Consider the following 26648-nt stretch of genomic DNA (forward strand, 5'->3'; position numbering starts at 1 on the left):
TCCATTGACCCATCATCCACTCACCCATCCATTCATCTGTCCATCTCTCTATCCATCTGTTCATCTACCTACCTATCCATCTGTTCATCCACTCATCTATCCATCTGCCCATCTATTTATCCATCTATCCATCCATCCATCTATCCTTCCATCCACCCATGCATCCATCTACTTATGTATCCATTAGTCCATCCATCCATTTATCCATCTGTCTGTCCAGCTATCCACCTGCTAATCCACTCACCCACCCACCCACCCATGCACCCATCTATCCACCCACCTACCCATCCATCGGTTCATCCATTCCTCCATGCTTCATCTATCCTCCATCATTTAGAATTAACATCTATCTTTTTCTTTTAGGTATCTTTATCAATGTATCTGTCTATGCTATCTATCCATCCATCCACCCACCACCCAACCACCCACCCATCTAACTCTCTCCATACCCCCCCGCCACTGGGTCTCTCACACATGCCTTCAGCCGGCACAGGTGGAACTTTAAGCGGTATCCGTACTCTCTCCATGCTGTTTGCTAGAGGCCCAGAGAAGAAGTGCCTGGTCCGCATCCCTCTCGTCTCTGCCTGGGGAGTGATAACCAAGGTGCACTCCTTTTGCTGCAGTGTCGTAAAGGGGAGTGGGGACCACGCTTTCCCCTGGATGTCAGAGAGGGCTCCTTGCGGCTAGGGACCTCCCTGGGCAGCTAGTCTCCAGGAAGAGAAGCTTATAGTAGAGGAAGCCAGAACTGCAGGGTCTACGTGATACATGGCCTCAGTTGCCAGGATGTGGGTTTCAGATTCACCTGGAGGGTTTTAAGCTGTCAGTTGCACATTCTCGCTCACCTGCAGAAGACCCCGCTGTGGTCAGCAGCGTGGAGAGCGGGTTGGAGAAACTGAGGCTGTTGGCAGAGCCTGGACCAACGCATCGGGGATGGGAGGGAAGAGACAAGCCATATCAAGGAATTAAAAACCTTGAGTAGGGGTCTATACAAATTGGCCCCACATTGGCATCCCAGGATGCCTGGGTCCCAGCCTCTGCGTTTTCTGATTCAATTGGCCTGGGGCACGGCTTGAGCATGCAGACTTAAGAAATCTCCCCCGGGGGATTGCAAGGTGCAGCCAGAGTCGAGAACCGAGAGCTACAGTCATACTGTAAGATGCACAGCGATCACCTGTGGAAAAATGCTTGGCTGGGAGGGAGGATGGAGGGCTTCCCAGAGGAGGCAGTATTTTCTCAGGGCTTTGAGGCATGAATAGGAGTTTTTTCTGGTGTTGGAAAAAAGGGATCGGTGTTTATGGCCAAGTAGAGGATCTGAATGAAGGCCCCAGATGCTCAAACTGTGTGACTCCCAGGGCCCTGACACTCATTCAGAAGATGCTGGGGTGATTGTAAATTTTTGAGGGATGCATGGCTACATCTGTTGGACAGGACCACAGGAAGTGCTGTGGTTAAGTTGTTTGAACTGAAATACAGTCCATCCTCGGTATTCGCGGATTCCATGTTTGTGAATTCACCTCCTTGCTGAAACTTATTTCTTAGCTCCCAAATGAATATTCTTTAAGTTCTTGGACACGTATGGAGTGGCAGAAAATTTCGGTCACCTTTCGGCTCTCAGACTGTCGACAGCCGTGCTTTTCATGGTCTCTTTAGTGCCACATTTTTGTGCTTTTGGCTGGAGATTTCGCTGTTTGAAACGGCCCCCAAGCGCAGTGCTGAGGAGCTATCTTGTGTTCCTAAAAGCACAAAAAGGCTGCGAGGTGCCTTACGGAGAAAATGCATGTGTGACATGAGCTTACGCCAGGCGAGAGTTGTAGTGCTGTTGGCTTCGAGTTCAGTATGTAAAGACAGGAACACACATAAAACAAGGTGGTGAGTTGACTGACTAATGGAAATGTGACCTGAGGCTGCAGGAACCGAACCCTGTATTTCTCTAAAAACAGTGGTTGAACATTGGTGAATACAGCGTTTCCGGCAACCCTTACAGAACGTCACTCCCACCAATAATGAGAATGCACTGTGGTTAATAAACAGAACTGTCACGTCTATTTTGGGGCCTCGGGCCAGTTTCCGGAGACACAAAAGTCTCGTGATCTGATAAAGTTTGGGGCCATCTGACGGGTGATTTGGGGCCAGCCCGAATTGGGGGCGGGCAGTGGCCAGTGGAAGGGAGCATGGGTGCTGGAGATGAAGTTGACCACTGTGACGGCTTCCCCTTGGGGTCCCTCACTTGGAGAATTTGGGGTGCCACCTGCACCTCTGTTCTGTCTCCCAGGGCCTTTGGACTAGAATTGTCTGTAGGCAGGGGACCCCGCCTCGAGCCCCCGAAAATCTGGACTCAGGATTTTCAGGGGCAGGCCAGGTGACTGGCTCCTTTTTTCCAGAAAAGCTTTGCCCGGTGTCCGAGGACGCGGAGCCCAGAGCACGCACGGGGCCGCCGTGTCCTCGCCTGGTCTGTCTGCACGGTGTTCTGCACCTGCTGCTTTTAGGGGGGCTCGCAGGAACCCTGGGAGCGAGGGAGGAAGGAAGGAAGGCACGAGAAAGCAGCTAGACGGGAGTCGGGAGTGGAGTGGCCGGGGGCAGGTGCCACCGTCCCACGGGGTGGGGACCCGGGCGCAGGCGCTGACCGCGGGCGGCCGGGCGAGTCGGTGGGGTCCCCGTCTCACCCACCCCGAGTGGAGAGTCCTGGAGAGGAACTGGGTTATCTAGGAAGGCCCGGGCACATCCAGGGGCAAGCTCAGAACACGCCCCAAAACTTCTTCCCGGCCCGCTGTTACGATGGTGGAATCGTTGTGTTATTCTGTCATTCTTACGAAAATCTCAAGGTCCGAGGAACCCTCTAACTGCCTCGTTTTTATTTCCATTCTGATTTTATTATTTATTTTTATTTGTTCTTTTTACTCTTTATTTATTCTATTGTGATTTCTGTCATTTATTTCTATTTTACTTATACATCTGTTTATATAATTTGTAGGTTCTGTGTATAAATTATGTAATTTATAATTTCTATAATTTACTGTTATAAATCTGTGTAGTGAGTTTCTGTTCTAGTTTTATTTCTAGTCTATTTTCTATTTTATTTATACACATTTGTTTCTATTCATTCGTATTCATAATTCATTTCTATTTTACTTATACATATTTGTTTATATAATTTATAAGGTGTATGCATAAGTTATAAATTATATAACTTATCATTACATATAATTGTGCAATTTCTATAATGACATATAATTATGCAACTTCTATAATTTATTTTAAATATTAATGTCATTTCTATAACTTATTTCTACTTTATATAATTTATAGGTTCTATGTACAAATTATAAATTACACAATTTGTAATTTCTATCATTTATTATAAATATATTTCTATTCTAATTTTGTTTCCATAATTTATTTCCACTTTAATTTTATATACTTATTTATGGAATTTATAAATTCTATGTGTAAATTATAGATGACAGAATTTGTAAATTCTCTCTATAAATTGTAGATTACAGAATTTGTAAATTCCATCATTTACGTTTATATTTTATTTCTACTCTAACGGTATTTCTATAATTATTCCATTTTACTTTTAGATGCTTCTCTATCTAACTGATGAGTTCTGTGTGTAAAGCATACCTTGTGTCATTTGTAATTTCTATCATTGATTGTTGAAAGGATGTGTCAGAGGGGCAGGCGCTTTCAAGGGTGACTCAGCAGTCCGTCCGGGTGGCGGGCGGTGGCCTCTCCCTGCCTGAGTCACTGCCCGTCCCGCACACCATCTGCAGCCGGGGGGGAAAACCGCAGAGGCCACACGGGTTTCTGCTGACACTTGGGCTGCTCGCTAATTCCCGGGGAAGCCTGGTCACGCCTCGATGTTCACCGCGGGCACCCGGCTTCTCCGGCAGGCTCCCTGTCTGTGTGGCGGGGGGCCTTTTCTGCACATCCGTCGGCCCCAGTTTGGGGAGCAGTGGGTGCCCGGGTCGGGGAGCCCCCGCCTGTGCCCACAGAAACTGGGCTTCCAGGTGTCCACAGGACCCGAGCCTCTGGGGGGTTAAATGGCTTGTTTATGACTCAGGGGTCCCTTGCTGCATGAAACCGAGAGCTGGCCACCTGCCCTGGCCCCAAATTTCTATGGGGCGGTGCTGGGGAGCAGCAGATGGTGAGGGTGGGGCTGCGTCTCCAGAAGGTGGGTCCCCCATGGGGCAAGGAGGGTCCTGAGAGATGGGGTCCAGGGGGGGATGTCCCAGCTGAGTGCTGGGGGTGGGGGGGGGGGTCTTTTGTGTGGTTTCCTCGCCCCGCCGTGGTCTTGAGTGGGGCCAGCCCAGAGATCAGGCTGGAATACAAGCTCCTGCTGCAGGAGAGAGGGCGTTCTCCCAGGGCGGGGACCGGGGTGGAAGGCGAGAGGGGACATGGTTTTTCTTTTCCCGTCCACTCTCAGACCTGCCCTGGACGCCCCCGCCTTGGCTGACCTTGGGGCTCTAGAGGGGAGCCATGCAGACAGAGGCAGCCCCAGGGTGGGGGTGGAGTCGGGAGGGCTCCGGGGGTGGTTGGAGGGTCTGCCCTGCATCCCCGTTGTGTCTGCTGTTGCTGGGTTGTGTCAGGGCCACGTGGGGGTCAGTGGAGGGCATGGAGGTGAGCTGTGACCTCGTCAAAGCGGGTGGGGCCGCTGGAAGGGCAGGTGGGGCTGGGAGCGGAGGCAGCATTTTAGTGAGAGTGGCTTCCGGGTCAGTGGCTGTGATGAATCCAGGAGGAAGGCGGGCTGAGGAGGAGGAGGCAAGGGGGAGGTTGGGAGGGCCCGAGCTGGGCTGGGGAGGTGTCAGGCCCTGGACACGGTGTTAGCAAGCAGCCAGCCCGACACGTGCACACACATACATACACACATGCTCATGTGCAATGCACACTCATGGTCGATGCAATGCACACATGCACATCAGACACATGTCCACATGCAATATTCACATGCGTGCACATACATACATGAGTCCATACAAAGAGATCGTCTGTTTTATTTTGTTTCCTCAGTGGTGCCGTCCGTGACCATCCTCTTTATGAGGATAAAATCATAGGAACTGGGAGGGTTACGTGTAAAGATCTGTATTTTACGTTGCGGTCGGTTTTTAGCATTCCGAAGAGCCCTCTCCGCTTCTTCTTTCTCAGTCCCCCTTTCCCCCCCCAAATCTACGTGGTCCCCTCTTGGAACTGCCTTGTCTCAGGCCTCTTGTCCTGACTTCCCGGGCGAGCCCGCGGGATGAGGAGTCACCCCAGGGGCGAGGGAGGGCGAACCTCTGGGAAAGCTCAGGGCACCGTCATTTTTGGGGGAAGCGCACAGAGGGAGTGGAGACCGCTGTGGGCTTCTGCGTGAACGTGCGTGACGGCACGTGTGTATCGTGAGCTGCGAAAGCACGTGCCCGTGGGGGTCTCCAGGACGAGTTGATCCCCGCCTGCTGCCTCAGGGACTCTGCCGCCTGTGGCAGGAAGAGCAGTCACTGTGTTTGGTCTTTTTTGGTCTGGCGTGTGTGCAGGTGCAGAAACGGCCGTTTCAGGCTCTGAGGTTGTGGGCACAGCCCCCTGTGGGTGCTGGTGTGGGGCCACCGCGGGCTCTGCCTGAGAGCTGCCGCTGCCCGCCCTGCCCTGACACAGGCACCGGAAAACACAACCACACGCGGACACACACACCCCACCCATTGACAGTCACGTCTGCACATACGTACACACAAACCACACATAACTCGTGTCTACACACGGGCACGCAACACACCTGCACATATGTACACAGATCACACGGATACGTATTGGCACGTATTTATGCATATAAACCGCACTATACATATGCACACGTATGCCACAGCTGCACGTGTGCAAACACCAGCCACACCCACCGCCACATATGCACACATACAAGCCGCATGCCCGTAAAGATGCACACATACAAACCACACGCATGCACACACAAACCACGGGACACGCTTCCACATATGTGCACACACCACGGCCACACATGCATTCACATATGCACACGTACAGGCCACACATATACACATATGCACACCACACGCAGAGATTAAAAACATTTGCACGGTTTTCTGGGTTTGTCTGGGGCCTCTCCAAGAAGCGTGCTTTGGTTGTGTCATTCCAGAGAAGTTGCTAATGAAAAGGACGCATTTGTTCTGCATGTTTTTTTCCATCGTGTATTGGAAATTGTCGCTCACCTATTTCCAAGGATCTCCTTTGAAAGAAGAAACGCGCGTGCAGAATTATCATGTTTTCCCACGACTTTGATGGCTGCTAAACTCTAAGACCATCGATTGTTTCAAACACGAGCTAACGTTCTTACTTTGAAGCGTGACACTGAATATTTAGAATGAGAGGAGAAATCACAACGCATTCTGCCTTTTAAAAGCCGCTTCATACCACGAACATTATAAAATCTGGCAAAAATACTGTGCTTTTTTTTTTTTTCTTTTTTTTACTGTTTTCTTAATTTTCGAGTTTACTTTTAACTTTCCTCATTTCTAACCGGACTCTTTTTTTCTTTTAGACGGAGATTTAGATTTGTCAGACGCCCTTCTTGGTAAGTGCTAGGAAAACCGCTTTTGAGAGTGCAATGAATATTTTCTTGGAACGTAGTAAATACATTTCAACGGGAAATCATTCACACGCCCTGTGGTGGTCACCAATGCCGAGCAGAGTTGCCAGGCCCTGGGGGACGGGGCTGTCCCCGGTGGGCACCCTTTGGTACCAGGGAGCGAGGGGCGCTGTCCCTGGGCTGGGGGCCGCCTCCCTCCCGTCTCTGCCGCCGTCTTCACGTGGCTTCTCCTCTGTGTCTGTGTCTCCACGTATCCAGATTTCCTTCTTCTTTTAAGGGCACCAGACCTCTAAGGGTCTATGCCAATCCAGTAGGACTTCATCTTAACCAGCGCCATTTGCAACGACCCTATTTCCAAAGGCATAAATATTGCCTAAATTTGCGGGGCACGGTGTTCAACCCAGGACATCTTTTAAACTCCTTGTGGTCCAATGCACAAGGCTTCAGTTGGGACGATGAGGACAAACAGTAGTCCCCAAGAACCAACGCGGACAATCTTATTCTTAATGGTGGAGTCCTTCTCGGCCCCTGGGAAGAGATGCGTGTGGTCGGGGGCATCCTTGGTCCTTACAAACTCCACTTGGTCTGCTTCGGTTCCCAGAGGGGTGGCCCTGGGTGAGGGTTCCGTGGAGCAAGGAGCGCGTCCCACATAATAAAGGTGAATGGTATTTCAAGCAGGGGTCCCGCGTCTCTCCTTCTCCCGGGCAGATTTGGGGCTCTCCACGTCGTCTTTGTGCTGGCCCCCTCCTTCGCGCAATGCCTCATCGGCCTCATGACGTGGGAGGGAGGCGTTGGTCTCAGGGTCAACCGTGGCCGACGTCAGCCTTTGTTCCTGTTGACGTGGGCCCTACGGGGCTCAAGAGTCTTCTCGTCCTCGGCCGCTACCTGAGCCGTCAGGAAAAGCGAGGCTTCCAGCATTCTCCCGGCTGTTTTTAGGGAAATGGAAGATGCTTGAGAATTGGCTGTTGGACTGCAAGTTTTACTGACTGAACTGTCTTTTCTCTTTAGAGGATGACAAGAAACCGACTCCTCCACCCCCCAAAAAACCCGGTGCTGGTAAGAAGCGAACGTTCCTAGCATGCCGAGAAATCGTTCTCGTGTGCCTCAGTTTCCCTAAGGGCTGGACGAGATGTCTACAGCTATAAAGATGAGGAACGTGGGGCTGCAGATGTGGTCTGGTTAATATCTGAGTTGCATGGTGACATCGTTGACACTGTCAAGTGCAACGGTTACCGTAAGAGAATGGACGCTGACGCCTCTGGGAGATGCTTTTGGGCCATTTGCAAAACACCCCTGGATGCTCTTCTTTGAGTGTCCATTCCTGTTTTTGGATACTCGGTGCTTAGGAGAAACAATTTTAGGCTCCGAGACCCCCATGGAACCCCCCCCCCCCGGCCCCGCACAAACTCAGATCTCAGCGTCTAGGACGTTGTTGCTGTTTGTCACTGATCTTTTCAGATAAAAGTCAGGAACCAAGGATGTATAATGGAATTGCCCGAAGGTCACGTCCATTGGTGGTTAGCCACTGGGAGTAAAACTGATGCCCAGAGTTATGCAGCTCTTATCCCTGTCTGAGTTTGTTTTAACTTGAATAGTTCTGTTCGATTTAGTTCTGAATTTAATTATTGGGCTTCCCTGTGGAAAGTCATCTCAGGAGTGAAGGACTTAGCATCCGCCTGGTCCAGACCCCGGTCTCGGCACCGTGCAGGCGCACAGAGGATGCCGCACAAGGCGTTGTTGAACGGCGGAATCTGCACCGTCACGCCCTCCTTGGGGCAGAGCCGGTGCTCCCACTCGGGTTTCAGAACAGCTCAGTACGTTGCGTTGGGCGGATACCCAAGTGCCCCCCCAGACGTATCTAGAACTTGAAAAGTTCTGAAAACTAAGGCGGCAACCTCTGGAAGCATCAGGAATCGTCGCCTCCTTTGGTTGAGTCAGTAGAACCGCTTTTTAGGTGCACTCCATCGCAAATCTGGCCGCGGACCTCTTCGCGTCCGCCTTGCATATGTTGGGGACCACGTGGGAAGGGGTGATGGTGGGGTGGGAGGTCCCGGGAGGCGGTGATGGGCCGGCGGGGCTGGAATTCCAGCTCGGTCTGTGTGGAGTAAGGGGTTCACCCAGAATTTCGGCATTAACGACCGGTTTCCCTTCCTCTAGACGATGACTTCAATTTGGAAGATGCCCTTGGGGGTGGAGGAAGCAGTGAGTACCTCGTTTTAATTTCCTCTGTGGCCGGCTGGGTGATTATTGTGAAATTAGGATCATTTCAAAGAGACTTCTCTCTCTCTCTTTGTGGGTGAAAGCGGGATTCCGTTTATTTCAAGGTCTCAAGACGCACAGAGCAACGGAGCATATTCTTATGGCGTCGTTATCGGTCATAAAAGTGCCGAGAAACAGCGGGAACTGAGAATGAGCCAGAATTTCCAGAAAAGGGGTTTCCCCGGGTGGGGTTAGGGAAGGCAAGATGTTAATTAAATTGTCGGTGGGGCTATAAAAGGAGGGGAAGGAAGAGATGAAGAGGGAAGAAGGGAGGAAATGAGAGGAATTCAGTGAGAGCCGGTCCCAAGGGCCAGAGTGGGGCTCGGCTCTGTAGAATGTGCTAACACTCTAAGCCTGTGGAGACTGAACTCAGGATCGAGTTTAACGGGTTCAGTTAACCACTGCCAATTAAAAGACCTTCTTTCTCCCTGCATCCTTTGAACTCTAAAAAGTTGGGACTATGCACCCACGCTCTACTTCTCTTGACCGAAACCAACACTGAACCTCCTTTCTTGTCGCCTCTGTGACTCCGCTGTTCAGGTTGACGGACACAGGACTGTGGGTTTTCCCATTCTTTAAACTCTGTAGTGGTGGCGTCTGCTTCTCATTCGTTTTGAGAAAATAGGTGGCTGTGCTTTGGGCATCCCTTGTATTTGACCCCACAGAAGGACGTCCTCTGGCAGAATGGTTACGGTCAAGCAGAGTGCTTGACACAGTTTGTCCTTGTCATCGGCAGTGGGCACCAGGCTTATGGGGTGTCAACTGTTATTAGCTACCAACTGAACACAGGCTCTCGGAGATGTTGTAGGACCACAAGGATAAATCAATTAAAAAAAAAAGGTTTTCTACTAATAAACAATTTTCCCAAAATATCAACATCTGATGAGGATTCCCATTGACCGCAACCGGACAAGACAGAAACAAGAATATTTCTACATTGTGCCTGAAGACATAAAAAGAATGACACGGTGCGACCACCATGATAATTGGGATTCTTGCTTCTTCCCTCCAGCCTCCTCCCTAAAAATATATTTTTAGGTAAAATGTAATCAACGTAAAAATCCATGAAGCAGTCATGAGTGGTCTCGCCAGCGCTGGCTTCGTGGGCGCGGGACCTGTGTGGTCGCTCACTCGGAAGGAGCCCCATCCTTGGTTGAATGCTCTGTGGCCGCCATATTGAAATTGTTCATACCGTTTGAGCAAGGGGCCCTGCGTTTCCATTTTGCCCTGGGCCCCGAAAACTCTGTCACTGGTCCGCACGCCTGCTTTTAGTCTGTGTCGGAAATAGGTGAGGTGAAGTGTTCCCGCTGGATGGCGATGGAAAGAAACTGGCAGGTGGCTGCGTGTGTGGGTACGCCCACCGTGAGAAAGGACGCACTCCGATTTCTGTTTGGTAAACCATCGGCGTGCAAATGGGTGTTTTGTTTTCTTGACGGCGAAGAGCTCATCGTTGCAACTCTCGTCTTTTGCAGATGACCCTGCGCCACCCGCCCCACCCAAGCCACGACCTCCTCCAAACCCCAACCAGCCTGGATCTTCTGGTAAGACCCCCCGATCCCCGAAGGCCCTCGGTGTGTTTTCCAGAGAAGAGCGGTTTCCCCCTCCGCTGAGGGGAGATTGGCAGGTGCTCCTCACGGTGGACCCCCTGTGCAAGGTTGCGCCAATTTCCCAGCAGGGGAAGGCGGTTTCCAAAAAGATGTTTTTTGAGTAGATTTTGATTTTTAACTTGATTATACTTCCAAGATTTTATGGAACCTTGAAAAAAGGAAATGCAAGAGTTCAAATATATGGAATCAATGTGGAGAGAAGGATCCACGTTGTGCATTCTCTGTAGAGAAGCTACTGTTTTTTAAAGCTTTTTGCCTTTTTCCGACACGTCGTGGTAGAGTAATTTGGCCAACACCAGTTTAGTGAATTGAATGGTTGTTGGAACTTCACATTTGGAGTGGGTTTCTTTGGTTTAATTTTTAACACAGAAAAATATAAATACTCCGTGTTCTACCACTGTCCACATTTTGATGTTATTCTGTCCAGTAGTATATCTGTCGATTTCAATTAAATAAATTTTAAGTAAAAGTGTCTATCTTTTGTTCATATAGTCATGACATTATTTTTTGCTTGTTAATATTCCATCAACATTTCCTCGTATCACTTAATAGTTTTATCATCGAACTTTCGATGGCAATTAAATGCTATCGTAACCAATCTCTCATTTTGAAAAGGTTATGATTCTTCTGATATTTTAGAACGATGAATTCCAAAGCAAATTTAAGCCATCTGCACATGCGTGCTTTTTTTTATTATTATTATTCCCCAAAAGAGATTTCTAGAAGTCAAATTGTTTCGGGGAGTGTGGGTGAACCCCCTTCAGTTTTTGACGTTTTTACACAATTGTTGGCAGAATCGTACCAGTTGACCCGCGTCTGTCCAGCTGTGTGTGCAAATGTCCACGTCTTCACAGCATCACCCATGCTGGTTATCACCACCGGCAAACCCTTGTCCGATACAGCGGTGCACAGCATCACGACATTTCGGTCCGTGACGGACCGCATAGACGCTGGTGGTCCCATAAGATTAATCCCATACAGCCTAGGTGCGTAGGAGGCTAGACCAGCTCGGGTTGTGTAGATTCACGCTATGATGTTCGCACAACGATGACATTGCCTAGAGACACATTTCTCAGAACGTGTCCCCTTCGTCCTTCGATGTGTCACTGTAGATCGTGGAAAACGTTCAGCCACTCTTGTCCTGGTTTCGCGTGTTTATTTCTGAAATTTAAAAGAAAACTCAGGGCGTCCAGTGACCACTTATAGTTTTTCTGGGCTGTTTGGGTGGCTTGGGATGTCTGTTCTTATACTTTTAAGATATCCAGCATTTCCTTTTATGTTTATAAGCCTGCCTCGTTTCTTTATGGATATTATTTTCAAACGTTTATTATGAAAATATTTTCCCGCTTATTTTTTTTTTTTTGCCTTTGAATGTTTCTAACGTTGTTTTTTGACAAGCAAGACTCGAAATCTTTGTGGCGTCTTTTATGCTTGTGTGGCTCCACTGCTGGCTTGTGGCTGTTTTATTTTTTCGTTTCGACTTTGGAATCATTTTGTCATTGTCCCTCTCCCCTCTTGGAAAAAAGAAAACCTTCTTTTTATTTTCCTTTGAATTGTTCACCGCTGTAAACTGATTCATGGCGTGCTGACATATTGGCAAAATTGAGCTTTTTCCTTGGGATTCAATTCTATGTGACTCTTTCTCCTTCGGATATTTAAATGTATTGTAAATTTCCTCCCTGTTTTTATTTGTTTCTATGAATGCATTTTTATGTCCATTTTGTCTCATTATTTCTGTAATATGGAGCAGATTTTGTACATTTTTCCTAAGTAACTACTTAAGGATGATCCCTTGGTAACTTTTAATAGTTTTCCCTTCATTTCTTATCTTTTCTAAGAAGACTGTCGTGTTATTTGCAAACGATTTTTTTCATCTTTTCCCTTTTCATGTTTATATCTTCTCTTTACAATTTCCTTGTATTTGTATCATGCTGCCTTGGCTGGAAAACCCAGGACAGCATTAAATATGAAAGAAGAGAGGAGACTTTTGTCATTCCTGACTTTGAAGCAAAAACCCAAAGAGATTTACCTTTACAGAAAAGAAAATTGCCCTTTTTTTTAAAAAAAAAAAAATTTGATATTTATTTCAGGAACTATCTTTCTATTGCAATTCCCTTTCTTTTCCTAAACAGGAATAAATCAGGGCATGTGGTCATCCACACGGGTGGTCATTTTTTCAAAATTTTAACCCATGACTATGGCACGTGGTATTGAAGGATGTCTTTAGAGAAAATGCGCCTTTGCATTCACGGAATAAATTCTACTTAGTCATGCTAGGTTCTCTTAAGCTGATGGGTGAAATTGGGTGCGTATCCGCTGGCTATTGGCGTCTGGCAAACCATCCTCAAGCCCAGTGGTTTAGAACTTCAAAAATTGGTGCGTCTGACGAGTCTGGGTTGGACTTGCCTGATTCGGGCTTGGTCCTCGTGTGTATCTGTGGTCGGCTGGTGGGTCTTCCGGGCTGGACTTCTCCGGGGTGGCCTCAGCTGGGCTGACAGGGGTCTTCCTCCTGTGTGTCTCGCATCGTTACACCCGCCTCCCGTGGGTTCATTCTCAAGGGGCGGAAGCCCCAGCCCCATAGAGGCTATTGTTTAAGTATCTCTTTGTCTGCATTTTGCTCACATCCGGTTGCCCAGAGTAAGTCACCTGGCTGAGTCCAGGGTCATGGGGTGGGCAGAACATTGCACCCCCTCAATGAGGAGGGTGAAAAATTAGGGCCATCCTTGCGGTGAGTCTGAACCAGGTAGATCCCTTTAGGACTGTTTTATGGCTATTCGTGCCAAAGATGGACAGGCACTTTTCCGTTTCATTTGAGGTCATCTTTTCAAGGTTTAGTAGCAGCGTTTTTGGTAAGACCGATTTTAGGAGTTTTAAAATGGAGTGGGCATTCATCGTAATTGCATATTGGAAAGATTTCTTCCGTAAGGTAGTAGCTTTGCGGGTCTCCCCAGATCCACTTTTGATTCTCGTGGTGTTTTCCTTTACTCCCAGACGTCAAGACCCTCCCTGCCCTCAACCGCCAACAATTCCAACACGACAGCTGACGCCGTATTTTTCCTTCTAGGTGGATTTTCAGATTCCGACCTCGTTGATGGGGATTCAGGTGGAGGTAAATCGAACCCTTCCCCTGTCTCTTTCCTCCCTCCGTCCCCCATGACCGTCATCCTCTCCAGAATCACAGCACGGTCCAAAGTCTCGGCCGTCAGCAAAGTCAGCGCCGGCTGCCTGAGAATCTCTTGCGAGCTCTGCCTTCTGCAGAGGCATCTGGGGTGTGGACCGTGAGACTGGCCCCTGGGAGCTGTGTTCACAGTTGGTGGAACTCCCCTCCTTTCCCATGGGGATGGAGGGTGATTCTCAGACCTCTCCTCTAGCGGATCATAACGATAATCGTAGATGTTTATAATAATTACAATATGCTCATGTTTATTTATTGTGTTTATAGTTTATCTTAATATATATTTGTATGTCCCGGGAGCCAACAGGAATGTACCTTGGGTCACCCACAGTCATGGGCGGGGTCTCTGGTGGGCTCCAGGGCCCTGGCTGGGATGCTCCCCGAGCTCATGGGACAGAATCCCTGAGGCATCCAGGACTCGCTGGGTCTTCTGGAACCGGCCGTGGGAGGAGCGGTCTGAGCCTGGTTTTCAGACAAATGGGAGCGAGATGGACAATGCCTTCAGCAGAGCGGGGTGTCCCCACTCAACGGAGGAAAAGGGCTCCGTGGTATTCAGTGGCCTCATCAGTCCGTCCCGTGGTCGTTTCTGTTAAGATACCTTCCCAACTCAGGGTCACAGGAGCTCGTCCTTGGTATGAGCCTTCCTTTCCCAAAAATCTTCCTGATGCAATTTGTCAACAAGCTTTTGTTCCTCTCTTGCAGCAGGTGGTGGAGGTGGCGGTGGCCATGGAGGCCAGGGTCACGGCAGCGGGGAGCAAGGTACGGACACCGGGTCTATGACCTTTGGGGCTTCTTGTACACGCTGTCGAGAAAAGGGGGATGCCGTGGTTGACCTGCCGCTTGGCATCTGCACCGTCTTCCTACAGATCCTGGCACGAGGCGTGGTTCTCCGTGCCACGTGTGTTCAAGAGCGTGGCTGACGTAGCCGGTTGAGGTCTTCCCCATATGTCCAGCAAGTGGGTGCTGACATGACCCGCATTTTCAGTTCAGCCTCCCTCCCTAAAAAGTGCCCCGCCTGGTGACCCACAGATGCTGGCATGCGAGCCTGATAGTCTGGTCCCCAGGCCCCCCGGTCAACCTCATCCCCACACGTGGTGAGATCTGTTCCTCTAGCAGATCTTGGGCACAGAAGCCCATTATGCCGGATCCTGGGTTCCCTCTTGTCCTTGAGCAAAGAAAATGAGGAGGTTGGAGCCGTGACTGTAAATCCCCCTGGCTGCTAAGATTGGTTGTATTCTTGACATGGAAGAACAGATGGTTTATCTCACTTCTCCTTTTTCACAAACCGTTCCCTTATAAGGGATAAGAAAAATAAGCATTCAAAGAATTCCTTTAAAAACTAAAAAACAAGAGAGAAAGAAAAAAGGAAGGAAGGACGGTAGCTTCGTCTTTTGGTATCTCGTGTCCCTAAAAAAAATTTGCGGGTCACGCTTCCGCGTTGCTTCTGGCCGAATCGCTCGTTTTAAGCATTTTCTTTGGCAGATGAGCTATTTATTCGGGCAAAGATTTTTAACATCTCTCTGCCGTTTTGGTCAATGTTAAGACGCGGAGTCTTCAATGTGTGATGAATAGTCTCGAAACGTTCTTAAAGTTCTTGGAGAAAAAAATTCTTAGAACGTGTGATGAATCATCTTGGAAAGAGAAACGCGAGCAGCGTCCCTTGATTTTATGGATTTGCCGTTTTGAAGGTCACCATCTTGGATTTTAAGCTCTCCTTGCAGAGGTGATGATTTGCTCGTCATCCTTGCCTGGAACAAGAAGGCCACTCAGGAGGAAATGCCCCAAGAAGATTTACGCCTAGCACTTTTATTTCGGGCCATCCTTCTTGGACTCCTCATTTCTAGCTTCTGTTGGATACGTGGCTTTATCAGGAGGGTTGGCCAAGCCTGAAGCGTCTTTTCTACGATGTGACCCTGATTTGCGTACGTTGAAGTCCAGCAGGGCAAAAGCAACCACCGGCAGTCGGTGTTAGAAGCGATGTTTTTGCTGACACCCAGCAAAGTATTTGTTTTTCTTCCTCTTGGGGAAGCTAAGACTTTTCTATCTGGGGAAACGCTTAGGGTTCAAATATGGCAGCTAGAATTGGGAAGTTCTCTTCGTTTTCCACTAACGGACATTGGTCCCCGAATAAAGGCAAGAGGACGTGTTTTCTGAGTGGCTCCGTGGTTTTAGTGATTGTCCCCAAAAGCTTAGTCATGTGGCAGATCACCTTGTTCCGTACGAAGACTGTGCAAGCATTGCACATGGATTGCCCACAGCACATCGAGGGAGGGAGAAGGGTTTCTTACGTCTCCACGGGGTAGACGCTCATAAGCATGTGGTCAATTTAAAAGAGTGGGGTTTTGTTTCGTGGACGTCAATGTCCGCGTAGCATGGATCACCTGGAATTCTTTCCCGGACCCTTGGGCATTGTCCACGTGTCCTCAGAGGAAATGCCACCATGTTCCAGTTTAGCTCGAAACTACTATCCTATGGGCTGATCCGATTTTAATGCCCGATGTTGGGTGTCCTGCCCGTGACCTGTAGCCTTTCCTACACATCTTCCTGAGGCTCGCTCCCTCTCCTCATTCCGGCCCCCCTTTCGGCATCACCTTATGCGAAAGGTCGTCCCTGAGCTACCGAATCAGAGGGACCACCTCCTGCTGTCACCTACCCGAGGCACGTCCTGTGCCCTCAACCCACTAGGATGCTGTCTGTCTTTGTTCCCGGTAACCCACGACCAGGAACGCTGCTTAGCAGATCCTGGGTGCTCAGTCTATAAATGTGGGCGGAGGGATGCTATTCTGTGGACCTCAGAGCTGGACCTCAAATACCCATTGGGAAGCTTTGTGCATGGCGGTCACCCCGCTGTCTCTACCACACGTCTGCAGGGAACCTCAGCGGAAGTGGTGGCATACGTCCCAGCACCAGGCACTCCTTGGTTGGGATCCTACTCTGTCCTTTTTACTCCATATTCTCGAGCAAGCTGCTTCCACTTGAGTCTCTGCCTCCATCGGAAAAACGGACATAGATGGCCCCAGGGCTCTGGTCAGCCAGACCAGAGCGTCTGAGACCCGGGGTCCCTCTCTTCCCCTCTTGCTGCCTGCTCAGCTGGAGGGAAATTGCTCAATGGGATTGAGAGGGGATGCTGTGTGTGTGAGTCAGGATTCTCCAGAGAAACAGAACCAACGGGATGCATGTAGATAAAAAGAAAGAGAGAGATTATAAGGAATTGGCTCGCGTGATCGCAGAAGCCGGGAAGTGCCACCGTCTGCTGTCTGCAAGCTGGAGACCCTGCCCTGTGGTCTTCTCTCCTTGAGTGGTCTTCCCTCCCCGTCACACTGCCTTGTGCTTCTCCCCACAGCCGACTCCCCCGGGGTGGTCCCCGGCATCGTGGGGGCCGTCGTGGTCGCTGTGGCCGGAGCCATCTCTAGCTTTATTGCCTACCAGAAAAAGAAGTTGTGTTTCAAAGAGAATGGTAAGGCTTCTCCCCTGCTTCCTTCTCCTTGTGCCTCACTAATTGAAAACTGTGCTTTCTTAAAAAAAAAAAAAAAAAAAAAAACTAAACCCAAGCAGAACTCAGGTTGGCATGAAACACGTGGAAGGTGGCTGATAGTTTGTGAAATCGCTGGAATGCTGGGATCAGGTTGGCTGGCTTCGATCCCGGCGCCGTCCTGTGTTCAGCGCTGTAAACTGTGTGCAGGTTACTCATGGTCACAGTCTTTAGATTTTACATCCATAAAGGGGGAGATGATAGTCCATACGCCGTAGAGTTTTTGTGTGGGTCAATAAGGTCGTGTGTGAAAGTCTTGACAGGTTGCCTGGCAGAGAGTGAGTGTTGAAGAAACGTTCGCTCTTAGGATTTCTTCATCTTTGTCTAGAGGCACCATCATCCTCATCATTGGGAGAAGAGCCATGGCCAGGGGGCCGCCATATTGTTTTTTCCACCCAAGTGAATTAAAATCGAAACACAGGGCAGCAGATTCCCTTTTTACTAAGGAAGGTTCTTGGATGGGATATACGACTTATAGAGGAATATGGAATATGGAGAAGGTCACTCTTACCAGTGATTGGAACTCCCTCCTTGGGCGTTTTGAGACATTGTTTGCAAAAGTCCCTAAATTACTTAGGATCTGCCCTGATGTCAGTGACTTCTACTTATTTTGAACGCGGCTGATGTGCATGCATCTTTGGAAGGTTCTGTCTCCATCTTGTCTTCGTTCCTGCAGGACTAACAAAGGGTGGGCTGCGATGTAGTTTGTGGGGGAGAGGGCGTCTCATGGACTGTGGATACCCCTCGTTCTTTGAGGAGCCTTCTGGTGTCTGAACTTCTCATCCTGAAGATGATCTTAAGTCCTTATTCATAGTTAGCCATTGACCTCATCCGCCTAAAGGACCACTTCCTGAGGCCTCTGGGGAAATTCCCAAAAGGTTTGACCGGATGCTGATGGAGGCGATAGACCACAGGGATGGGGGTTACCCTTCCTCTTCCATCATTCCAAACTTCGAGGTCCACAAACACTATTTACAGCCTTTGGATTCAGAGACCTAAAGTAAGCTCCCTCCTCTTGTCATAGAGGATAAGGGTGCCCAGTGGCATCTCATTTCCCACATGTAACCAGGCACCAAACACCTATCTCCTCTTGCTTTTCCTAGAAATAGCAGAGAGGTTAAATGAATAGGTTAAAATGAATTCGTGTCTCCTTTTCAATTACCTTTTTTCCCCTCTCTGAAGATGCTCAACTCAGAGCGTGATGCTCAGCCAGGAGAAAGGCGTGTTGAACTAGGGAAGGATGCGTGGCAAGTTTTCTAAACATCTGTAGCTGAACCCCAGTTGGATTCTGGAATTGCAAAAATGTTTCTATTACCTTGTGTATGGGGTGTAGGACCTTTGGGATATTGTGGTGCTAGTCCACATTCATATGCCAAGCAAGGCATTCAGGAAGCACCCAAGAATCCTAGTAGACTTGACGTCGCCCAATATTTGGAAATGGGATTCGAGAGTTGGGAAAACCAAGTGCTGTCCATTCCACCCAACCCCATCCTTGAGTCTCGGTCTTTGGTTGAAGCCCTCTGTCCATTGCAGGAGTAGAAGCGGGCATGAAAATGGAAAGCTGCTCAGGGAGAAATAGTTGAACCGACCATTTTCCAAAATAAAAGCATCCTTTCTGAAGAATTGGTTCAAGACGGTCCAGGATTCAACTTATGCTACTGAGGAGCTAAATTCATTTCCCTAGAATCTTGTCTACCATCTTGTCTTCTTCTTGGGCTGAATTTGCTTGAGGTGCAACTTGAAGTCTTGAGTTTTCCTCCTGGTTTTTATGGGGGTCATGATCTCGAGCTTATGTAGACGCAGAAGGCAAAGGGCAAACCCTCACCAGGGAAGGAAGCCGGTACTGGTGACTTCAACAATTAGGCACTTCGGTCTCCAGCCGGTAAAATGCACAGCGTTAACACAAAGAAAATTAGGTGCTATTGTCCTAGAAGACCAAGACTCTTAACGCAGAAGAGTACTTTCCTGACTCCATGGACAGACATTCCGCTTTTAAAGACCCGTATTATAAAATGCATTCAGTGTTTGTCTCGGTGACGCGTTTTTATGAACACAGGTAGAATTGAAATGTGGAATCCAGGAACGGGGAGCATAAAGATCCTAGAACCTTTGGGGTGTGTGCAGGACTGTTTTATGGGTTTTCCTCCTGTGATGGTCACGTTTAGGATGTGCGAGCCCATCTGAAATTGTGAGCTTGGACATTTCCTAAGAAGGGCGTGGCCACAGCCTGCTCCATCCTTAAAGAAACCATACTTTGGGGAAACCATTATTCTGCAATAGTGGACGTTTTTGGGGAGCCTGATTTTCCAGGACCTGGTCAGGGTATTGAAACGCGTAGTGTCTGTTGAATGGGCGGCAACGTTAGTCTCCAGCAGGCGTGCTGGCTCATTAATGCCGTCTCGGACACGGCGTCGTGGTCCATGGGCGTCTTTGCGTTTCAGCGTGCTGGCTTTGAGTAACTGGTTCCGGTGACGGGTGACACGGAGCCTGGCCTGCTTTGCCAGAGCGCATCTGGCTTTTGTCGTTGGATGTGGACAAGGCGTCTTGCCGTGCGCGTGGCGGCTGATTCCTGTTGCTCATGCACGTCCGCCCCCCCTGTTTGGAGCATCGTTGGCTGATGGCTGTGTCTTGGGGTTTTGGTGAAATGAGCTACTGGTGTGTCCTACCTTATCCCCTCCCTCTGTCCCCTCCTTAATTTTGGGGTCCACGTCAGATTCCAGCTTCCCGCTGCATTTCGCTCTTTAAACGCCTGTCGCTTTCCTTCTGAGCCCCGAGGATGTCTTTCTAACAGCTCGTGGCTGCTGCCTGGGGCCTTGGCTCATCCCTGGAGCAAACCTCTCGGAAGTTTACTTTCTTTTCTCTTTTTCCATCTTCCGTTTCAGACGCGTAGAAGATATAGGCACGAGCAGAAAACCCTGTGCGGGCTGCGAGATCTTCCCGTCTAAAGCGAACCTTGGCGTCTGTCCTTTTCTTGTGCTCGATTGCCACGGATTTGTGCTTCTCCCAGAGCGGATTCCGTACCTTGACTTCTGTTGCGTTTTCTCCCTTCTCGACGCATGGCAGCTTGTTATGTCGTAGGAAGGCGCGGGTTGCTTCAGAAAATGACGAGAGATGCAGATTTCTTTTTAATTAAATCCGACAGGAAGAAATGGAGTGGGCGGCTTCCATGTATTAATCGGGTTTGTCCCCGTCGAGTCCATCCTTGCCAGTAACTCAGGCAGGAGGGCACCGGGTGGCCACCACCCTCCCTGCAGTGTCCTGGGGTGAAGCCAGCTCCGCTTATAAGGTTCCATCTCTTCACGCCACCGATGCAATTTTTAACCCTCCGATTTCACAGCCCCTGCATTTTTAGGTTGCATTTATCACTGCACTTCCCATGAAAGCAGTTCCTAACTCTCTCTCTCTCTCTCTCTGGTCAGTTTTTCCAAATATGGGAACTTCCCAGTCTCAGGGGTGGAAAAAACCCCACATATTTAGGAATAACCCTCAAATCTCACCATCTTCACATTTTTAAGGTCAATCGGGAGAAGTGGTGGGCGGCCAGATCTTGTGAACGGCTGAGAATCCTTGCATCCTTGCGCATCCCTGCGAGCAGGGAACCGTCACCCTCAGGATGACGTAAAGATGGGGGCCTGCCGTGGCCCCAAGTGTGTTTTACGCATATGCACAAGTATTTCCCCAGCACAGAGACCGGCCTGAGCCACCATTGCTGGCATTGCTCTCACAGCTACGAATGACGCTGAGCCTAAAAGAAAAACACGTGAATTGCTTTATCTTATCGTGAGATGCGGCGTGTTGGACCTTCTAAGTTTTGAAGGCTGAAGCTGGCGGCATGGATGGTGGATCTCTGGGAACCTGTTCTCGTCTTTGGGATGCACGGCGTTGGGGGTGGCTGCTTGGGTCCCCGGGGCTGGCACAGGTCTCCTCTGGGAGGTCGGGGGGCGGGGGTCCGGCTGAGCATCCTCAACCACAAGGCTCCTATCTGCTCCCTCCCTTTGCAACGCTGGCCTTGCCGGGGCTGCATCAGCTCCAGCTAAGAGTGGTCCCCACCAGCCAGAGCCTTGGGGGTTCTTGGAAAACCGTCCTGGAGACAGAGCTGCATTTTAATACAGCCAATGACGGTGCCACATTATTGCTCCCTTCCCCAAGCGTATTCTGAATCTAATTCCTGCTCCCAGAGGGTGGAGACCTCTCCCGTGCCAGGATGCTCGCTCCCTGGAAGGCACAGCCCCAAACCTGTCCCTGCAGAATATTCTCCCCGGATGCCGGGGATTTGTGACGCCAATGCCAAAATATGGAGTACGAACACGGCCCCCCCCCTCCAAATGTCTATTCACTGTTTACAACAAAAGATGCCTCCCACTCATTGGAAATAAATTTTGCCACCAGTGGATTTTGGCCTTGCAATGCTTTGTTGATTTCAATGAGTTTTTTTTTTTTTTTTTTTTTTACCCCCTGGACAGCCAGGTTTGATGGAGCATTTCTCAACCCTGTTAGAACGACCACCTTTGCTGTTTCCATTTGCTCTTTTTTTTTTTTTTGGTAGGGAAATTAGTTGCCCTGTGAAATGAAAGCAAATTTAGGACTTTTTGCCATGACAGTTTGCCCTGAAATGTGCCCGTCGCGATGACCCACCGCCTGCCCCGCCAGGGTAAGACGGGACGTGCACGGTCGCCGCCGTGCGATGCTTTTACGGAACTCTTCCGACGCTCTCCTCTTTCTTTTTTTAATCTTAGAATGTTGGTGTCTAAAGGGGGTCTCGCTTCGTGGTTGGGGGCGGGGGTTACGGATGAGGGAATCAACCTCACCCGGATTGCCAGCCGTTTTCCTGTGGCCCGGATTCAAAGCCGTGCCGCGAGTTTGCTCGCCAAGGCGTTCTAACCGCGGTTCGATACAGATGCAAGCTTTGTGACCGGGGGGAAAAAAGTCACGGATCTGGTGAGCTCACCCAGGTCCCTCTCGTGTTGAAAGTGCACCGTTTACCTGTCCCGTAGCAGGAAGGAGATAAATGCATCTCGTCTGTGCACCTCGTCTGTGCATCTCTCGTGAGTTTGGAATTCTGTCTCCTCAATGCCGGATGCCTTGGAGAACGTGTGTGGGAATGGCCGTGTCGGCGTCGATGCGTGTTTTAAAAAATTTTGCAGTAGCAATTTGGAACTTAAAGGAAAGACAACCCAGGAGCGAGCAATGGGGACCCCACGAGGCCCCCCCTGGAGCTCTGATTTCCTGGGTGGCGGTGTCTTGCTCCTGCTCACTCACTTGGCTTTCGGAGGGGAGGGTTGGGGAGGAGGGCACGGGGCCGGTTCGGCCCACGAATGACGACCAGGGTGTGTTATCTTTGTATTCACCCTCTTGTGCTTGCTTCCAGCCGAGCAAGGGGACGTCAACATGGAAAACCATCACAGCACCAACGCCGAGCCAGCCGGTAAGAGGGGATGCTGAGCATCACCCGCCCGTCGGTCTGTCTGTTCTGCTTCCTCCAACCGCACTCCGGCCCCGCCATCCTGCCCCCCCCCAACCCCAACCCCGTTCTCAGATCGGGTTTATGGCATCGGATGTGTTTCTTGGTGTCTCCTTGCTTTCAAGGGGATTCCTTCTGGGAGACTGATGTACAAACTGGAGCTTGAAGCTTCAGTTGAGACCTAGCGATGCTGGAGACTCTCTTTAACTATCAATTAGGATAATTTTCCAAGCGGGCACCGCCCCCCACCCCCGTTAATGCGTGGCCAGAGAGTCAGCAGCTGGCTGGGGTGCAGCAAAGATTAAAAGTGCACCTTCCGAGATATAATTTTTTGTCACCTTCTGTGGTCACTGGTACAAAAATCCTCCCAAGCAGGTGCAGAATCGGGTAGAGAGGAAATTGTTTAAATTATGAAAACATTTCAGGGTTAAAGACGGGCGTTCTGCGATTTAGGATGACTTCAGGAAATAGCAGGAAAAAAAAAACCCTGGTAAAAATATCTTCTTGTCTCCTTGTCCTGGGCAGTTCAGCGGACTCTTCTGGAGAAATAGAAGCTGGGCGGGAAGAGCAGCTCTGACATCCGCAGCGGCGTTCCCAGCCTTGCCTGCTGCCCCTGTCGGAAGACGGCCCTCGGGAGGGGAGGACAGAGCCGCCCCCGGGAGCCGGCCTGTCCCATTCACACCTGCGCTCCAGTCGGATGCTCTGTTTTAATTTTGACATGTGTGCACCCGTCTCCCTGCCGGGTAGATGATGTGGACTGACAATGAGTTTTGCATCCAGAGGGGACCTGCATTTGCCTTCTCCATGGCCCTTAGGGGTTTCCGGTGTCATGTGCAAAGCCGGCCACCACAAAGTCATTCGAATATCGACCCCACTGAAGTTCCCCTGAGGGGAAACTCTGGGCCGTTTGCAAAGTGCTTTGAACCCGCCTGAGACCTCCCTAACATTGACCGTTTTATAGAGTGAGGTAAGCCTTCTGTTAGTTTCCTCCAAATTTCTTTCATTGGTTAGGACTTTTTTTTTTTTTTTTTTTTTTCCACACCAGACGAATAAAAAGAAATTAGAAACCGAGTACTTTTTACTTAAATGTTTCGCTCTGGGGTGACTTTTAAAGAAGGCTGTGAAGACTAGTGGGATGGATCCCATGTTCCCCTTTCTGGGCTGTAGGACGAATGATCCACCTGAGTGCCAGCTCTTTATTTCCAGGGTTTTCTTTGTCTGCCCTTTTCCTTTAGCTTGCCTTGTCGTATCGGCGACAAGTATTTCTCAGTGTTGAGATATTCCCCAGAATCAGATGCTCCCCTGCATCAGATACTCCCCTGCATCAGATACTCCTTCATATCGGATGCTCTCTGCATCAGATACTCCCCTACATCAGATACTCCCCTGCATCAGATACTCCCCCTCAGCAGATACTCCTCCTCAGCAGATACTCCTCTGTATCAGATACCACCTGCATCAGATGCTCCCCCTCAGCAGATACTCCTCTGTATCAGATACTCCTCCTCATCAGCTACTTCTCTGTATCAGATACTCCCTGCATCAGATACTCCCCCTCAGCAGATACTCCTCTGTATCAGATACTCCTCCTCATCAGCTACTTCTCTGTATCAGATACTCCCTGCATCAGATACTCCCCCTCAGCAGATACTCCTCTGTATCAGATACTCCTCCTCATCAGCTACTCCTCTGTATCAGATACTCCCTGCATCAGATACTCCCCCTCAGCAGATACTCCTCTGTATCAGATACTCCTCCTCATCAGCTACTTCTCTGTATCAGATACTCCCTACATCAGATACTCCCCCTCAGCAGATACTCCTCTGTATCAGATACTCCTCCTCATCAGCTACTCCTCTGTATCAGATACTCCCTGCATCAGATACTCCCCCTCAGCAGATACTCCTCTGTATCAGATACTCCTCCTCATCAGCTACTTCTCTGTATCAGATACTCCCTACATCAGATACTCCTCCTCATCAGCTACTTCTCTGTATCAGATACTCCCTACATCAGATACTCCTCCTCAGCAGATACTCCTCTGTATCAGATTCTCCCCTGCATCAGATGCTCCCCCTCAGCAGATACTCCTCTGTATCAGATACTCCTCCTCATCAGCTACTCCTCTGTATCAGATACTCCTCCTCAGCAGATACTCCTCTGTATCAGATACTCCTCCTCATCAGCTACTCCTCTGTATCAGATACTCCTCCTCAGCAGATACTCCTCTGTATCAGATTCTCCCCTGCATCAGATACTCCGCCTCCCCACACACCAGATACTCCCCCTCAGAAGATGCTCCTCCTTATCAGATACTCCCCTTTCGTTCTTCCACGTGAGTGAATGCCATGAATTTGTGAACTGTTTTTTTTTTTTTTTTATCATCTTTCCAAAATGTATAACTGCTTTGATGTGAGAGCTCAGTTTAACCGCAGGGTAAAACTGCTCTTCGGCAGAGAATCTCCTTAGATCCTTTCCGACAGCTTGGAAGGAACTGAAGGCAGTCTTCCTCCTTGCCATGAGCGACGACTCCTCCCTGTTTAGAAGCCTTTCCCCATCTCAGGCGATGCACACGCTCCAGTGCTTCCAAAAATGCGTGCTTTTATAGAGAAGCTTGGAAAGGGCTTTGCTTGCATTTTTGTGTTGACCTCAGAAAGTCGAGAAGCCCTGATATTGTAGACGGCGTGGACCTCATCCATAAAGTTCCCTCCGCCGAAAAATTAGGATGTCTTCAGTCTGCCTTGCAGCGGCGCTAACAAAAGCTCTTAGGATAGTTACCCGCAGAATGAGAATACTTAATCTTGTCACTCGTAGCGGTGTTAGGAGCTGCTGCTTGCGGGCAAAGTCAGGTTCCACGCAAGTCTCTCCCACTTCAAAGGTGGGCTGTTATTTACCCACCTGTGTGGGCTGCCAGCACGGATCTCCGGATGTGGGGAAAGGGCTGGGATGGAGACGTCAGCCGTCCATTCTGGGTCTTTTGCTCTTTGAAGCTCATCAGCCCCGCCCGTAGTTTGGCAGGTGGGCATCGGCGGTGTCCCCCTTCTGTCGAGGCCTCCAGCCCTCCCCACACCCACATCCGTTCACGGGTCCTTGCTTCTCTCCTTGTCTAAAAGCTCCCAGAGCTTGAGTCTCAAGATATCAATGAGGACCATTGTCGGGCTCTTTCGGTATTTGTTGTTTTTCTGTGTTTGAGCGTGTGAAACAGGCTGAAGAAAGGATCGAGACCCCTGGTTATTTATCATTTGCATTCATTGTTTCGGGCAACCAACACCTATTGGCCTCCCTCTGGGGCCCAGGTGCATACAGTGGAGGACACGACATCCTGGATTCTAGAGGGTGTAACAGATGTGTCACTCATCCATCAAATGATGAGGTCAGTCAATTCTCATGGGCTGAGGTCTGCCTTCTCCAGTACGACTGGGTCCTGTTGTTAACTAGCTCGGAACATTTGGGTTAAAAAGAGGTACCGTTCTTGGACAACAGCCACATTCCTCCCCAACGAAGCATCAAGGATTGCCTTTGAGGTCAGATTCTGCACACCGACTTGCTTTATAATAAGGAGAAAAAAATGCATCAACCTTTTTGTAACTCTGTGAATAACATTGACGTGTTTGTAAGCCTTGCAATCGTATTATCAGCATAAATGTCTCATGAAAGAAGAGAATAGCGAAAGAATGGGTATTTTTTGTAAACGTATATGAAATTATGACTCATTCATAAATAAATCTGTACATTTAAGAAATACGTCCACTAGGCTTATTCTTTTTTTTACGGAGACTGAATGGACATCTTCGTAGACAGTTTCGTTTCCCAGAGACATAAAATAAATAATCTTTTGGAAAAATTGAGTTTAAATCAGGTGGCTTGTTGGTTCATTAAATACCTTCACCAAAAAAATTGCCTTGTTTAATCATTTTGGAGCTTGCATATATATATATATATAAAGAAATTATGGTATGACGGGTTTGGAAGTCAAGGTAAACAATTTATTTAAGGGCTAATGAGAGACCATAACACAGTACAGGATGTGTTATAAATCT

At 49.2% G+C, this 26648-nt stretch overlaps 2 protein-coding genes across 2 annotated transcripts in view; both read left to right on the forward strand.

The window, feature by feature from the left end:
* Positions 1-26350, forward strand: part of CD99 (CD99 molecule (Xg blood group)) — a 35159-nt gene extending 8809 nt beyond the window's left edge. The window contains exons 2-10 of the mRNA XM_070502666.1: positions 6527-6559; positions 7583-7630; positions 8732-8776; positions 10306-10374; positions 13505-13549; positions 14321-14374; positions 16959-17072; positions 22516-22572; positions 23134-26350. Coding sequence (XP_070358767.1) covers positions 6527-6559; positions 7583-7630; positions 8732-8776; positions 10306-10374; positions 13505-13549; positions 14321-14374; positions 16959-17072; positions 22516-22572; positions 23134-23159 — 491 coding nt within the window. The 3' untranslated portion in view covers positions 23160-26350. The remainder of the gene's footprint in view (positions 1-6526; positions 6560-7582; positions 7631-8731; positions 8777-10305; positions 10375-13504; positions 13550-14320; positions 14375-16958; positions 17073-22515; positions 22573-23133) is intronic.
* LOC123285073 (uncharacterized) lies at positions 23327-26350 on the forward strand. Its single transcript, XM_070502908.1, has 3 exons — positions 23327-23351; positions 23795-24351; positions 24402-26350. The coding sequence occupies exons 1-3, from the start codon at positions 23327-23329 to the stop codon at positions 24945-24947; spliced, it is 1128 nt and encodes a 375-aa protein (XP_070359009.1). The 3' UTR covers positions 24948-26350.
* Positions 26351-26648: the final 298 nt, after the last annotated feature.

The sequence above is a fragment of the Equus asinus genome, chromosome X (genome assembly GCF_041296235.1).
Source record: "Equus asinus isolate D_3611 breed Donkey chromosome X, EquAss-T2T_v2, whole genome shotgun sequence".
In the NCBI taxonomy this organism is placed as follows: Eukaryota; Metazoa; Chordata; class Mammalia; order Perissodactyla; family Equidae; genus Equus; species Equus asinus.

What these genes read in the sequence shown, in the direction of transcription:
- LOC123285073 (XM_070502908.1), top strand. Translation starts at nt 23,327, where the DNA reads ATGTGTGCACCCGTCTCCCTGCCGG. An exon ending in TGCACCCGTCTCCCTGCCGG is followed by an intron (nt 23,352 to 23,794) that starts GTAGATGATGTG and finishes GATCCACCTGAG; the next exon opens with TGCCAGCTCTTTATTTCCAG. An exon ending in CTCAGCAGATACTCCTCTGT is followed by an intron (nt 24,352 to 24,401) that starts ATCAGATACTCC and finishes GATACTCCCTAC; the next exon opens with ATCAGATACTCCCCCTCAGC.